This window comes from Hippopotamus amphibius, chromosome 4 (assembly GCF_030028045.1).
Source record: "Hippopotamus amphibius kiboko isolate mHipAmp2 chromosome 4, mHipAmp2.hap2, whole genome shotgun sequence".
Taxonomy (NCBI): domain Eukaryota; kingdom Metazoa; phylum Chordata; class Mammalia; order Artiodactyla; family Hippopotamidae; genus Hippopotamus; species Hippopotamus amphibius.
Window position 1 is genome coordinate 77,898,854 of NC_080189.1, and position 17,400 is coordinate 77,916,253.

General features: G+C 41.8%; 1 protein-coding gene across 4 annotated transcripts in view; it reads right to left on the reverse strand.

Annotated features, from left to right (window-relative positions):
* OGDH (oxoglutarate dehydrogenase) overlaps positions 1–17,126 on the reverse strand; it is a 73,262-nt gene extending 56,136 nt beyond the window's left edge. For 2 of the 4 annotated variants that reach the window (XM_057732219.1, XM_057732221.1), the window contains exons 1-2: positions 17,037–17,126; positions 2,360–2,607 (exon numbers count right to left, since the gene is read on the reverse strand). In XM_057732219.1, coding sequence (XP_057588202.1) covers positions 2,360–2,581 — 222 coding nt within the window. In that variant the 5' untranslated portion in view covers positions 2,582–2,607; positions 17,037–17,126. Of the gene's footprint in view, positions 1–2,359; positions 2,608–15,874; positions 15,981–17,036 lie in introns of those variants that run through there. The other 2 variants (XR_009053238.1, XM_057732220.1) reach the window with 2 other exon arrangements.
* Between the last annotated feature and the right edge of the window lie 274 nt (positions 17,127–17,400).

Genomic DNA, 17,400 nt, shown 5'->3' on the forward strand with positions numbered 1-17,400 from the left:
GCGTGTTACCTTCCTTGACACCGTGTGCTAAAAATACTTTTCAAGAATAGGTGGAGCACAGAGCATTTTTAGGGCAGTGAAAATACTCTGTATGATACTACAATGGTGACACATGTCATTATACATGTGGCAAAAACCACAGAATGCACACCACCAAGAGTGAACCCTGATGCGGACTATGGGCTTTGGGGGATGATGACATGTCCATGTAGGGTCATCAACCATAACAAACGTTGTAACTCTGGTGGAGGATGTTGATGGTGGGAGAGACTGCACGCGTTGGGGCAGGGGGTATAACAGCAAATCTCTGTACCTTCCCCTCCATTTTGCTGTAAACCTAAAACTGCTCTGAAGAGTAAGTCTTTAAAAAAATTTGTTTAAAGTGATAATAATGATAGCGATATTAATACAAATACATAATGGTAATAGCCACTGTGATGGTTTCAGCCCCGCCTTTCAGAGCTCTGCAACACAGGGCCACAGTGTACTTCTCCACGGCAACCCATTCCCGTGACGCCAGGCATTCACGCACGGATGTTCTCAAGCCTAGATCTCTGTTACCTCGCAATAGCTCATTCAGGTGCTATTCTCCCTAAAGCCAAATATAGCTTAAGAAGACTTGCTTGGTTCCACAAAGAGGTTACATCTGAGAAAAGGAAGGCAAGGGACAGCATGGACATGAGATTAAAGTCTGATTCCAAAACCTATGGGCTGTTTGTTTGAGAGATGATCTTACAGTAACTATCTTCAGAAACCACCAATACCTGACATCACAGGCAGGGCCATTTTTACAGGGCACTTCTTTCTCGGCAGTTCATTTGTCTACAGTCTTGGGAAACACACCCCAGATCTCCTCCCATAGGAAACAAGGTCTCACCTTGCCCATGGAGCAATGTAGCTTCCAGGCTGCCATGGAGACAGGGAAGGGAAGGACCTGGTCAGATGTCCTCCTTTGCTAGGCAAGGAGGTTCAGACCAAGAGGCAGCATTCCTGATGAAACAGGGCTGGTGGCTCCTGCAGTCACACAAACGTACCCAATCTTAAATGTCACTAACACTTCAGGGTAAAAGGATAAAGCTTATGCTCAAGGGCCCAACGGAAGCAGGCTGCCTTTTGATGACAAGTCCCCAAAATTCATGAGTATGGAAATGGCCAGATCAACAGTGATGACAACCAGCCTCTGTTGGGCCCTTCCTCTGCGCAGACCCTAAGCACCTCACACATACCATCTCCTTCAAATCTTCCCACACCCTGCAAGTGGGGCACAAGGAGCCTGAGCAACTTGGGGACCCACCCTCCAGCTTCTGCACTGGGCAAGCTGCCTGACCTGTAAACCAAGAAACGGTTATCAAAACCCATAATTATCACTGGCCAAATGCTATGAAGAAATTCTGGGGCTTCCTAGGTGGCGCAGTGGTTAAGAATCCGCCTGCCAATGCAAGGGACATGGGTTCGATCCCTGCTCCAGGAAGATCTCACATGCCGCGGAGTGGCTGGGCCCGTGTGCCACAACTATTGAGCCTGTGCTTTAGAGCCTGTGAGCCACAACTATTGAGCCCATGTGCTGCAACTACTGAATCCCACATGCCTAGAGCCTGTGCTCCACAACAGGAGAGGCCTCGGCAATGAGGGGCCCGCGCACCACAATGAAGAGTAGCCCCCACTCACCGCAACTAAAGAGAGCCTGCGCACAGCAAAAAAAGACCCAACACAGCCAATAAAATAAAGAAAGAAAGAGAAAAAGAAAGAAAGAAAGAAGGAAATTCTGCCACTAGGCATGCTCCATATCAAGTAAATGTGAAGAGAGAGGCTCGAAGGAAGAGCCTCATAGGTTAACACAGAGAAATTGGAAGGAAACCTTCAAAGAATTTACTTTCAAATACAGGAGAAAAATGTGAACATACTGATCTAAAATGACATTTATATAGAAATCACACGAGATGGTTTTTGGGTGTTCTGAGGACAGTGGGACAGAGGAGCTTCCTGCAGGGTCCTTCCTTCTGTAGGCTTCCTTTCTGCAGCATCACCATCCTGCAGCAGCGTTGGTGAGATCCTGGGAGTAGTGCAAGTGCTTCTCCACATCCTTGCAGGTTTAACACATTGGCTATTCCAGGGAGAAAGGCCGTGAACACAACGCACGTGGAGAGAGGGAAACACCCCTCCAGAGAAGGTGGTTCCTGTTGGGTCTGGACTGATGGCCGAGCTGGGCTGATGCAGAGAACTTGGGTCGATGGGACTTCCAGCCGCCTGCCTGCCTTCCTTCTTGAGTGTCCTCAGAACACACGCACTTACCTGGATGGCCAGCCACCATCGGCCAAGACTCCAAACACACGAAGACACCTGCTCCTCTGAGCCTTACCTTGTGTACACTTTTGGGGTTTTCCAACCAAGCATAGTACATTTCCTCCACATAGTTCGAACTAGTCCCACTGAGGAAGGGCTCCGCAGCAACGGGGGCAGTGTAGCACCGGATCTGCCCAAACGTCCTAGCTGCTGCTGGTCTGTTTTGTGAAAATGTCTTCACAGTCTGGGAGGCTGTCAACGGCCTCAACTTAGCAGCACAAGTCCTTAAGTGAAACATTTTGTCCTGAAGTCTCTCACGACTGTCTGCACCGAGAAAAGAAAGAAAAGTTAGAAAGAGCCTTTCAGCAGACAAGGCTACTGTGGGAAAACCTCACAGACTCTGGCTGGAGGATTTACATTTGTGTAAATGCATTTATGGCCGCGTGCCCTGCTTCAGAGAGCATGACAGAGAGGTAGTCAAACTAACCAACCTTCTATATACAGGGCCTGTGCCTGACACAGGGAGGCGAGAACATAGCTGCAGAGGTCATGGTCCTCGCTTGCAAGTTTCAATCTAGTTTGAGGGATACAATATATCATGATAAATATGTGATGCCCTTTAAGTTTATATGTTGTGTAAAACAATTATAGGAGAAGGCAACGGATTAATTAAGGATTAGATTAGCATTAATTGCAAAACGAGAAAGATACTTTCTAATCTATCTGGAGACTACTGAGCACCTGCTGGACTCACAGTATTCCAGAGAACATAGAGACATTGGCAAAATATTATGCTCACCCTCCAATAATTTATCTTTGAGCAGCAGAAAAAAAAATTACAGCAAAATCACTGAGCGCTTGAGAGGCACAGAAAATGCCAACAAAATTCAATGGGAGAACCCGCTCCTCCCACGTGTTCCTTTCCAACAGCTGGGAAAGCTTGGGGAAGGCATGGAGGACAGGGAGGATTTAGCTCTGAAGAGGAGCGGAAGGACAGGCATTCCATACATAAGAATCAGCACGAGGAAAGAGAGCGAGGTGGAAAAGTGTGAAGAACACAGGGGAAGAGCAAGAATCGTCTTGTCTGGCAGGAGGAGTGGACTAGCCGGACAGCCAAGGGTCCTGGTGCCACGTTTCATAAGCCTGGGAGCCGGAGGAGAGCTGACAAGCGAGGGAGTAGGCTTTACAAGAGGAAGCACGTGCAGCAAATGACTACAGAAGTGTCTACCTACCTTGTGCCACTCTACGGTCAGCAACTTGACATGTTAGGACTCTTCACGAACCCCACCAACTCCCCGGAAGGCAGGTGCTAGCTCTTCTGTTTTACGGGTCACCTTTCTGAGTTTGTTTCTTTAAGTTTTTCCCAAGGTTGAATGAAACCTGAGTTTGATGGTTGTAATTTTACTAAATCTAATGTGTAACTCTATCTACACTAGCCACTTTACAAAAGCAGCTGATGCATCCACCAGACCATGAAAGAGCTGAGACTGTCCCTGGAGGGTCCTGAACCACTTTCAATCATGTGTAAGAATTCAGATGCCTCCGGGAGGGGACCTGGTCACAAGGGGACAAGGACACTGTGCTGTTCCTCTCCCCATAAAAATCCCGGCTGCCCAGTGGCACCTTCCAGTCAAAGCAAAAGAGGCTGTGGGAGGGCAGAGGAGGGGAGCCTCAGGACAGGGGCAAGGCTCACCACAGCCCTCTACCCTGAGATATGGTGCCTGCTGGCTTAACACGTGGCTGTCCTTCAATCTGCTTCAAAGCAAGTGCCGTGGCTGTAAAGTTGGAATTACACCCCACCTCCACTCCTGCCTGAAGGAAATTCAAGCTCTGAAACACCCTGAGAACTACCCAGAAATAAATGTTACATAAACTATCCTCTACACTGTTTATAAGAACCCTTCCTCTTGACCCAAATATGATCAGAATATGCATAAAGGACACTGACGGAGAGTGTCTTGCCTGTTCTGCTGCTCGAAAAAGACAGGTCAGCAAAAGGGAAAAGCAGAACAGGTACTTTAAAAACAAATGAAACAACAAATAAAAACTTGTTCCTTAAAAACTAAAGATGAACAAGCATATACTTTACTATAGAATGCAATCTTAACTCTTTTTTTTTTAACTTTAAGTAACTTCAGGAGTTCTTCCTATCTCCAACTATACTCTAATTTTCTCTGCTAATAAGTTTAAGGCAGACAAAGAGCTATCAAAAAAACTGATGACAAAAATACTACTATTGCTGCTTTCCACGTTAACTTTTTAAAAATTCAGGTCCAAAGGAAAACACTCATTTTCTCCCTCCAATGTCATTATTATCTAGGCAGCCTGAAACACTCGATGGCCTCTGAGTTGGGGTTTTCTCCTAGAACACAGCAGTATCGTCACCTCCATTAACTGCTACTATTCAGTTGCTGCAATACCCAATTAACAGGCACCATACTGACAAGCACAAAACTGCTCATTTCACATGTTCTTTGCAAAGCAGTCCTTCCAATATTACACTGTAAAGAAACCACGTTTCCTAGCTATCTACAGTCACCGAACCTGACAAACAGCTCAGTACTGCCCAGCACAGTTACCAGCAATTTTCAAACTTCCCTTAAGATGAGTCATCGGAAAACTTCCCCAGCAGCAGATGGCTCAACATCCCCCTGCCTCCACCCCGGGAAGACCAGGAACAGCTGTTCTCTATCTATGATCTGATGGACCCACAAAGTAAACATCAGGTATACATTTCAGATTTTGGTAGGTTCAGATTCCATCCTTCCAATTCCAGAGTCAACATTAAGAACAGTGCATCATTTTTGGTATAAACACTGAATTGTTCAAACACTTTCATGAAAGCTTTTGGTTGTCCAAAAAGTCCAAGTGTTCTGACTTGTGGTTTAGAACAATATTTCTACTTGACAATGGTGCCAAAAATTCTCAATGGAGAAAGAACAGACGGTGCTGGGGCAACTGGAGATCCACATGTGAAAAAAATGAAGTTTGGACCCCTGTCTCACACCATATACAAAATTAACTCAAAATGTATCAAAGACCTAAATGTAAGAGCTAAAACTGTAAGACTCTTAGAAGTTTTATAACTTCCAAGTTAAAATGGAGTAAATCTTCATGGCCTTGAGTCAAACATGTCTTAGGACACCAGAAGTACAAACTGATGACAAAAATAGACAAACTGGACTTGATCAAAATAAAAACTTTGGTGCTTTAAAGGACACCATCAAAAAAGAGAAAACAGTGTAAGAGTAAAAGGAATATTTGCAAATCATACAGCTGATAAAGTACTCTATAAGAATTCTAACTCAATAATGAAAAGAAAAATAACCCAATCAAAAAACTGCCAAAGGATACAAATAGATATTTTTCCAAAGAAGACACACAAACAACCAATAAGTGCATTAAAAGATACTCAACATCATTAGTCATTAGGGGAAAAAAATGCAACTTAAAACCACAAGATATCACTTCATGCCCACTAGACTAGATACAATCAATACAAGCAAGTGTTGGAGAGAAAGTGAAGAATTAGAACCCTCACACAATTCTGGTGGGAACGTAAGCTGGTGCAGCCACGTTGGAAAACAGTCTGGCAGTTCCTCAACAAGTAAAACATAGAATTACCATGACTCAGCAACTCTACTCCTACGAATACAACCAAGAAAAGCAAAAACATATGTCTGCACAAGACCTTGTACACGAATGTTCACTGAAGCATTATTCATACTAGCTAAAATGTGTAAACAACTCATATGGGTATACAGAACATGGTATAGCCATACCATGTAATAGTATTAGGCAATGTAAAGGAATGAAATGCTGATACCTCCTGCAACATAGATAACTTTGAAACTGTTAAGTGAAAACAGTCCTTCACACAAAAAACCATAACATATTGTATGGCTCCATTCATATGAGATGTTCAGAAGAGGCAAACTGACACAGACAAAAAGCCCAGGGCTGGAGGTAGCAAGCATAACACACAACTACTAATGGGTATGGGTTTTGTTTTTTTTTTGGGGGGGGGGGAGGTGGGGAGGGATGAAAATGTTCTAAAGCTATTGATAGGTTATGCTGATGGTTTCACAACCTTCTGATATACTATAAAACATTAAATTGCACAATTTAAAGGTGTGAATTGTATGGTATATGAATTATACCTCAATAGTTTTTTTTTTTAATGTCTGTGAACAGATCTGCCCAAACCTAAACTTTATTATTTATTTATTTTTTTGCTGCACCACATGGCATGCAGGACCCTAGTTCCCCAATCAGGGACTGAACTGAAGCCAGCCCCGCCATGCCCAACCACTGGACCACCAGGGAAGTCCCTCAATAAAGCTGTTTTTTAAAAAAGTCTAAGAAGAAACATAAGTGAGCTTATCAATATTAACAAAGTACACAAAGTGACTATTTGTAACCCATTATTTTCAACATGCAAGTATAAATCTATACATTTGAGAAAAATAACATTAAGAAAAAAAAAAAGCGAAAACCAAAGCAAAATTTGTTTTTAAGGGTTCAGTGCTCTGTCCTAAGGAGAATAAAACAGAACTTTATCTGTGCCTGGACATTCCCCAGTGAGGCAGCACACACCTTACCCAAGGCCACCTCCCCGCTCAAAGGATGAGATAAATTGACTCCTGACGCCTACCACCATCACGCTGGCTGGGCAGAGGAGTGCTTAAAGAGGCAAAAACAGCCTGGGCAGTTTCTCAGGACATGAGTCTTTTAGGGAAAAGCATCATTAAATGATTATTACCATTGTGTGTTGCCTAAGAACCATTTTAAAAGAACAACTTACTTTGAAAGACTGTGTTTTATTTTTGTTTCAGACTCACTTAGATTCTCATAATGAATCAAGAAAACAATGCTTGCTACATACCTATGGCTGTTACTCCATTATTCCAGTTTTAGCAGTGATACAAAGACATTATGTATAGAAAGAGCACAAATATCAATTCTCTTTTACTGGCTGAGAATCTCAAGAGAACTCAATGTCTTTCACTTGTGATGCCTCATCAAACAGAAACTGAAGGATGGGGAGGGAGTGCAGATTACTCTTAAACTGCAAAGGTATTCTGCCATTATTAGACAGAAATGGTGGTTGAGTCTGCAGGGCAAACAGGCAGAGTGACTTTTCCTTGCTGTGTGAGCCTTAAATGTGTCACAGATCTGTATTCAGTTTCCTTTGCCATAAAGTGAAGGAAGCAATCACTCCTCAATGTTTTCTGTAATTATGATACAAACTTGAAAGAACTTCGCACACTTTAAAAGTACTTTTATGACTAAAAAATGACAACTTGCCAGGAAAAAAAACAAAAAACAACCCACCCCACAACCAATGATGTTTCTTAAAAAGCTGAAGCTCCCAAGGTAAAACTAAACAGAAGTAAATCTGGAGCAGGTGGCTGACCAGATCGCTGGGAGGGACTTCCACCTCTGAAGTGGGAACCCCAAAAAAGCTTCAGTGCATGGGTCTGAAGACTGACCTGTCCTTGCCCAGCCGGCACCATGTTACCAGAGGTGCCTGACTGCAGTGGTGTATGGTATAGGTAATTATGCACTTTTTAAAGATGTTGGTTAAAGCAGAAATTACTAAATTTTTATGGAGACAAGAGGGCAGACAGCAGTATCAAGCAGTATCAGCAGTATTTCGTCTTGTGGAACTGAAAACCACAGCCACAGAAAGATAGAGAAAATGAAAAAGCAGAGGACTTTGTACCAGATGAAGGGACAGGATAAAACCCCAGAAAAACAACTAAATGAAGAGGAGATAGGGACCCTTACAGAAAAAGAATTCAGAATAATGATAGTGAAGATGATTCAGGACTTTGAAAAAAGATTGGATGCAAAGACTGAAAAGTTTACCAAAGACCTAGAAGAATTAAAGAGCAAACAAATAGAGATATGCAACACAATAAATGAAATTAAAAATACACTAGAAGGAACCAACAGCAGATTAACTGAGGCAGAAGGGCGAATAAGTGACCTGGAAGACAGAATGGTGAAAATCACTGATGCGGAAAAGAATAAGGAAAAAAGAATGAAAAGAACTGAAGACAGCCTAAGAGACCTCTGAGACAATGTTAAACACACCAACATTCGCATTATAGGGGTCCCAGAAGGAGAAGAGAGAGAGAAAGGATCCAAGAAAATCTTGGAAGAGATTATAGTTGAAAACTTCCCCAACATGGGAAAGGAAATAGCTACCCCAGTCCAGGAAGCACAGAGAGTCCCAGGCAGGATAAACCCAAGGAGAAACAGGCCAAGACATACAGTAGTCAAATTGACAAAAATTAAAGACAGAAAAAATTATTAAAAGCAACAAGGGAAAAACGACAAATAACATACAAGGGAACTCCCATAAGGTTAACAGCTGATTTCTCAGCAGAAACTCTGCAAGCCAGAAGGGAGTGGCATGATATATTTAAAGTGATTAAAGGGAAGAACCTACAGCCAAGAACACTCTACCCAGCAAGGATCGCATTCAGATTTGACAGAGAAATCAAAAGCTTTACAGACAAGCAACAGCTAAGAGAATTCAGCACCACCAAACCAGCCCTACAACAAATGCTAAAGGAACTTCTCTAAGTGGGAAACATAAGAGAAGAAAAGTGCCTACAAAAACATAAACAAAACAATTAAGAAAATGGTAAATGTGTATAAAAACAGATGATTGAACTTGGTGTACCCCCCCAAAAATAATAAATAAATAAAATTAAAAAAAAAAAAAAAGAAAATGGTAATAGGAACATACATATCGATAATTGCCTTGAATGTAAATAGACTAAATGCACCAACCAAAAGACACAGACTGGCTGAATGGATACAAAAACAAGACCCATATATATGCTGTCTACAGGAGACCCACTTCAGACCTAGGGACACATACAGACTGAAAGTGAGGGGATGGAAAAAGATATTCCATGCAAATGCAAATCAAAAGAAAGCTGGAGTAGTGATACTTATATTAGATAAAATAGACTTTCAAATAAAAAACGTTACAAGAGACAAGAAAGGACATTACATAAAGATCAAGGGATCAATCCAAGAAGAGGAGATAACAATTATAAATATATATGCACACAATATAGGAACACCTCAATACATAAGGCAAATGCTAACAATTATGAAAGAGGAAATGCAAGGCACAAATAGAGACACAGATGTAGAGAACAAACACATGGACACCAAGTGGGGAAAGCAGGGAGGGTTGGGGGGGGGATGAATTGGGAGATTGGGATACCAAGTTGTACACTCTAAATATATGCTGTTTATTGTCTGTTCACTGTATCTCAATAAAAGTTCTAAAAAAAAAAATTTATGGAAAGCAAGGGCACTTAATATTTATTAAAAAATTTAAAAGCACATACAGGACTGTTTCACACTAAATGCAGCTAAAAAGATGACATGTTTCATTTAAAACAGAACAAAACATAAGACTCTGAAAGGCAGAGAGGAGACATACTGGGAAGGGACCTCAGGGCCCGAAAAGACTCAGCATTGAGTTCTCGGTTTTCTTTTTGCCTCATACATTCCAGGCTAGGTGCTGAAGAATCTGGCAACCCAGAAATACCAACTAATGTAGATCAAAAAAAATAAAGCTGCAATAAAAGTCTGCCCTCTCTGGCCAGAGGACCAGGAATGGGGCATCCTAGCAGAACAGAATATTTTTAGACAGTAACCACTCTACCACAATCAACCCCACAGAAAAACACTGTGGCTCACTCCCACTCCACCTGGTAGTGTCAGAGATCACCAGGGACTTCCAGCCCCACCAGGTGACAATGAGCCCCCCCACCCCGCAACAATGTTAGTGGGGGCCAGGAGGGAGCCTGGGTTCCACTCTCACCCAGCAGTAACAGGGTAGCACCTCTCCCTTCCCAGGCAAGGGGGAATCACAAAGATCTAATTAGGAAATTACACCCACACAGCAGTAACAAGGAGTCCCTCCCCACAGACATCAAGGAGGTCAGGAGAGAGCCTCCACCTCCACCCAGTAGTAACCAGGCAGCACCTCCTACCCCGCCCCCAGCAGTGTCAGAGGAAGTTCACCAACACCAAGACGACACAGATGTTAGAATTATCTGGCAAAGATTTTAAAAGAGCCACCATCAAAATGCTTCCACATGCAACCATGAACATGCTTGAAACAAACGAAAATAGAAAGCCTCAGTAAAGATACAGAATAAAAGAAGAACCAAATGGAAATTTCAGAACTGAAAATTACAATAACCAGAATAAAAAAAACTTGATGGGTAGGTTAAACGTAAGAAAGAAGAAATAGTGAACATGAACACGAACAAAAGGAATTTCCCAATCTGAACAACACAGAAAATAGACTGGGGAAAAAAAACCCCACAAAAAAGCAGGGCCTCAGGGATATGTGGGACTTTAACAAGATTTAATGCTGAATATAAATGTCTTCAGAATCTCAAGAGCAGAAAGAGGAAGGGGCTGAAGAAGTAGTCAAGGAAATAATGGCTGAAAACTTCCTAAATTTGGCAAAAAGACGTAAACCTACAAATTCAAGAAGCTGAGAGAAGCCCAAACAAAAAAACCCCAAAGAAATCCACTCCAAGACATATCACAAGCTTGAGAACTACAAACAACTTGAATAGCATATTTCTCATCAGAAACATGGAGCCACAACACTTTTCAAGGGTTGAAGGAAACTGTTAATTCAGAATCCTATATCCAGCAAAAATATCCTTCAGGAACAAAAGGGGAAAAAAGATCTTCTTAGATGAAGAAAAACTAAAAAAATCTGCTGCCAGAAGACCTACCTGAAATAAACGGCTAAAGGAAATCCTGTAAACAGAAAATAAACAATAAAAGGAATCTTGCAACACCATGAACAAAGAAAGAACAATAGAAAGACAATATATGGGTAAATAAAATTTCTTTTTCCTCTAGAATCTTCTAAATGATGTTTGATGGATGAAACAAAAATTACAACATATCTGATGTGGTTCTAATGATGTGTCTGTAGAGGAAATATTTAACACATTATTGACCAGGGGATTTCTGCAGAAACTAATGCCTGTGGCCATAATACATCTCTGGTCAAAAATGTGTCAAGACAATTTGGAGTAGGATAAAGTGATGTAAACAGAGATATGGTCTCCACACTTCAATCAAACTGATAAAATGATGACACCAGTAGAATGTGATAAATTATGTATATATAACATACCTAGACAACCACTAAAAAAGCTACACAAACAGATATACTAAAAAACACTACATATAAATAAAAGTGGAATTTTAAAATGTGTTCAAGTAACCTACAAGAAGTCATGAAAAAGAAGAGGAACAAAAAACAAAAAAGAAGATAAAGAATAAAATGGCAGACACGGTCCTAACATATCAATAATTACACTAAATGTAAATGATCTAAATACACCAGTTAGAAAACAGAGATTGGCAGAATGGACAAAACAACAGGATCCAATAATATAAGAAACTTCAAATGTAACAATACAGGAAGGCTGGAAGTGAAAGGATGAAAAATTATTTACCATGAAAATATTAATCAAAAGAAAACAGGACTATATTATTATCAGATAAAGTAGACATCCAAGCAAAGAAAATTACCAGAGACAGATATTACTGACAAAAGGTTAATCCACCAAGAAGATACAGCAATCCTAAATGTGTATGCACCAAATAACATAACTGCAAAATATGTGAATCAAACCAATAAAAGTGAAGGGAAAAAAGGGACAAACCTACAATTATAGTTGGAAACTTCAACTTCCCTCTTTCAACAATAAATAGAAAAGCTACACATGAGGTCAACAAAGATACAGAGAAACTCAACAGAAGTAAAAACTATCACAACTCACCCAACTTGAAATAATTACTAAAGAAATTTCACATGTAATTTAAAAGCTCCTGAAAAAGTAATTTCCAGGGAATTTCCTGGTGGTCCAGTGGTTAGAACTCTGTACTTCCAGGCATGGGTTCAATCCCTGGTTTGGAAACTAAGATCCTGCAAGCCATGCGGGGGGGCAGGGGGATAGAAAGAAAGAAAGAAAAAGTAATTTCCAGGCCCTCACGGTTTCACTAGAGAATCCTATCAAATGTTTACAGATTAAGTAACTCCAATTCTATACAATCTCCTCCAGAAAAACGCAAGGAGGAGACATTTACCAATTCATTTTACGAAGCTAGTATTTCCCTGAAATGAAATCCAGACAAAGATAGAAAAAAGAAAATAAAGAGGACAAAAAGAAAAAGCTTTAAATTCATATTCCTCACAAATATAGATGCAAATAAATAAGTAAGTAACCTGAACAAAATACAGTGACCAGAATTAAGCAACATACACATACAATTATACACCATGACCTAATGGGGTTTATTCCAGGGATGCAAGGCTATTCAATATTCAAAAAACAATGTAATCTACCACACTGACAGGTTAGAGAAGAAAAATCACATGCTTCACATCAAAAGATGCAGATAAAAGCACTTGACAAAGTTCAACACCCATGATATAAAAAAAACTAGGAATAAAGGGGAAATTCAACTTGATATAAAGCATCCACAAAAGCCTACAGCTAATGCACACTTAATGGTGAAAGACTGAATGTGTCTTTTTAAAACTGGAAGCAATGTAAGTATGTCCACTCTCATCCCTACTATTCAATGCAGTACTGAGAGTTGTAGCCAGTGCACTAAGGCAAGAAAAGGAACTAAAAGGCATATAGATCAGAAAGTAAGAAATAAAACTACTACTATTTGCAGATGACATGATTATTTATGCACAGAATCTAAAGGAATCTACAAAAACACAGAAATAAGTGAATTCAGCAGGGTCACAGGATACAAGATAAATATACAAAAACCAACTGTATTTCTACAAACTATCAATGGACACATGAAAACATTTTTTTTTAAAGAATTTTGAAAAGCAAACACTTAGTATAAGTCTAACAAAACATGTGCAGGACATGAATGCTAAAAACTACAAAACACTGATGACAGAAGTAAAAAAACATAAATAAATAGACAGACATACCTTGTTCAAAGATGGGAAGATTGAACACAGTAAAGAAATTATCTCCAAATTGATATACAACTTTAACACAATTTGTATTAAAATCCTGGTAAGAATTTTTGTAGACATAGGTAAGATTACTCTAAAATTTACATGGGAAGGCAAAGGAATTAGATTAGCTGAAACAGCTTTGAAAAAGAATAATGAAGTGGGAAGAACCAATCTACTTAATTTCAAGACTTATTATATAGCTGCAATAATCAAGACTGTATGGTACTGATGGTGAAACAGCCAAAAAGACCAATGGAACATAACAGGGAACTCTAAAACAGACCCCCAAAAAACAAAACAAAAAACAAAACAACAGACCCACACAAGCACAACCGATTTTTGACAAAAGAGCAAAAGGAATTCAATGGAGGACGAACAGTCTTTTCAACAAATGCTGCTGGCTGGATACCTATAGGGGAGAAAAAAAAAAAAAGAAAACGAAAGAATGAAAGGAAAAGAAAAGGAAGAAACCCCTCAAGCTAGACTTCACACTTTATATAGAAATCAACTCAAAATGGATTATAGTTTTAAATGTACAGCACAAAATTATAAAACTTTTAGAAAAGTATGTAAGAGAAACTAGAGCTAGGCAAAGAGTCCTTAACTTGACAGCTAAAAGCACAAACCATAAAAGACAAAATTCATACACAGGACTTGATAAAAATTAAAAGCTTCTGCTCTGCAAAAGATCCCACTAAGATGAAAAGACAAGCTATAGACAAGAGAAAGTATCTGCAAACCACATATCCAACAAAGGACTAGAATGTATATGAAATTCTCAAAATGAAACATTAAAAAAGGCAAATGATCCAATTACAAAATGGGCAAGATATGAACAGGTATTTCACTGAAGAGGATGCACTGATGGCAAATAAACACATGAAAAGACATTCACTATCACTAGACATCAGGAAAATGCAAATTTAAATCACAATCACTACACATCTATTAGAATGGCTAAAATTAAAAAAAGAAAAAAAAATGGTAACATCACCAAATGCTGGAGAAACTGGGTCACAAATACATTACTGGGAGGAATGTAAAACGGTCAGCCACTCTGAAAAAGTTTGTCTATTTCTTAAAAAAACTAAACATGCAACCACCATATGACCTAGTGATTACGCTCCTGGGTGTTTATCTCAGAGAAATGAAAACTTATGTTTACATAAAAACCTGTATATAAATGTTTATAATAGCTTAATAGCCAAAGAATGGAAACAACCCAGGTGTCCTTCAATGGTTGGAGAGTTAAATCAACTGTGGTACATTAATAGCCTGGAAGCATAAAAAGGAATGAACTATCTGCATACGTTCTCAGAGAATTACGCGTAGTGAAAAAAGTCAGCCGCAAAAGGTTACATACTGTATGATTCTCCTTACATAATATTCCCGAGATGCCAAAATTATAGAAATGGAAAACAGATTAGTGGTTGCCAGGAGCTGAGGAATTGGAGGCAGGATGGAAGTTGGTATGGCCATAGAAAGGTATCAAGGTAACTTTGTGGTGATAGAAATGTTCTCTATCTTGACTGTTATCAGTGTCAATATCTGGTTGTGATATAGTACTGTAGTTTTTGCAAAATGTTATCATTTGAGAAAACTGGGTAAAGGGACACTGGGATCTCTCTGTACTACTTGTTATAATTGCATATAATAGGTCTGCATGTACAATTTCTCAAACTTATACAATTCTAAAACAAACTTTTCAATAATTGTATAATTATCCCAAATAAAACTATCTAAAAATTTAAAGGAGATGGTACAGTACTTTTTGCAAATGGGGCAGTGAGGAATAAGACTGACTAAAAGCAGATATGATACACATAGATGTATATGCAAGATATACATATAATAAACAGTAAATATCTCACATTTAATAAACTACATTCAAATTTAAATGAAATCAACAGAAATTCATATATTTCTGAAATTAAAGTTAGTCTTTAAACATAACTGAATTTCGGGACTTCCCCAGTGGCCCAGTGGTTAAGACCCAGCACTTCCACTGCAGGGGGCACCAGGTTGGATCCCTGGTCAGGGATCTAGGATCCTGCATGCCAAGCAAAGCAGCCAAAAAAAAAAAAGGTAACTGAATTTTGGTGATGGTTGCATACTGCAAATACACTACAAACCACTGAATGCTATACTTGAAAGAGTGAATTGTATGATACATGAATTGTATTTCAATAAAGCTGTTAAAGAAAAAAAGTACTTGAAATGTGGAAACTGCTCTCAAAAAAATAATCAGGATACTCTGATATTTCTCTAACTTTCCAAGATCTAATCCTCAGCTAATACGCAAAGCTGGAATAGTAATTTCACACCGTGTAGGTCTTGCACAAAAAACTGCAGTTTGACTGTTGCATCTCCTATCACAGTGCAAACAAGGCTTCATCCCAGGCCATTCATCCTAAAGCTGCTCAGAGCAGTGTACCTGGAAGTAGGCCTCTAGTCCCTGCTTCAAAGTACAGGACTGCAGAACAAGGTACAAAGAAACCCCAAGACAGAGTTCACACCTCAGGCCTGAGTCACCTGTTCTGGGCGAAGAGCAGAGACAGCAGGTCCTTGTCTACTCAGTGTCTGGCCACCAGTTTCCTACCAAGTCTCGGTACACAGCTTACACTGACATCACATAGCTTTGCGAAACGAAAAAGGTACACTAGTGCGTTGCTCGAGCAAATGCACTTCATCTCAACATGAGCTATTAAATCCCTGGAAGAAAGAGGAGTATGGTGGCGTACTGAGTACAGTAGGGTACTGCAGGGTAGTCTACTCATCAAGGGTGTCACCCCAAAGAGCACACAGGGAGGATGGGTACTGAGTATGCAGGGATCCTGAATATATGGGTACTGAGTAGGGTAGGGTGCGGCAGAACAGCGCACTCATCAAGGGCGTCACCCTGAGGAGCACAAGAGAGAATGGGTTTGGTGGGCGCTGAGCAGAGTGGAGGTACTAAGGTAAATGCTGCGGGGTAATCCACTCAAGGGTTCACCCCAGGAGAGCGCAGGGAGGATGGGTATTGGGGGTACTGAACACAGAGGACACTGCGGGGTAATCCGCTCCTCAAGGGCGTCACCCCAATGAACACAGGGAGGATTAGTACTATGGGGTACTGAAGAAGTGGGGGGTACTGCGGGGTAATCCGTTCCTCCAGGGTTCACCAAGGAGAGAAGGGTCAGCCCGGACAGAAGGTGACCAGCGTCTCCGCGCTCTGGGAAGGGAGGACTGCCCACAATTCGCAGCCACTTCGTCAAGGGCGCGCCACCCTTCCATACGTCCGGACGGGGCGAGGACACTGCCGGGCGACTCCCACGTGACGCCTCCTCGACCTTGGGGGTCACCCCGGCCGCGGGGCCCGTTCCCTCACATCCGCCGCGCGGCCCACCCCCCCGCCTGCTACAGCCAATGGCGCGCCGCTCCGCGCCCCGCGCGACCTCCGCGCACGCCCGCACCCGCCAATCTCCGCCCGCCAGGAGGCGCCCGCCGCGCCATTGGCTGCCACGCCCGTCTGTCAGGCCCAGTCCCACCCACCTACCCCCGTCAGCCCCGCTCCGGCCAGCTTCACTCCCTGTCACCGGGGCACCGGCGACAACGAGGGCGCGGCGGCCTTGCCTTCTGCCGCGACCCCCGCCTCCTGCCCAGCTGGCGCAGAGCCTCCCAAATCCGGCCGGGCCCGGCTGTAGCCCGCGCCTACCTGCCTCCGGCTCAGCTCCACCCGAATGAGGCGCCGACACCCCACTCCGGGGCACCAAACTCTCGGCCCCGCCCCGGCGTGTGGCGTCAGTACGCCGTCCGGCCCCGGGAGGAGAGGGGCCGCCCCTACCTCGTGAGCCGGGTCTTGACGTCACAGAGTTGCGCCCGCGTCGCTCGTGGCGCGTCCTTGGCAGTGTTGGGGCAGTGTTGCAGACGCCGAGACAGCGGCTGGGAGTTGACCTGGGCCGGTCCCGACCGGCTACCGTGACAGGTCTGAAAAGGGTGTCTGCACGTTGCTAAGTAGTGTCTCCCACAGTGGGCTGTCAGGAGTCTTCTGATGCAGAGATGACCTTGTCTGAGCTGCT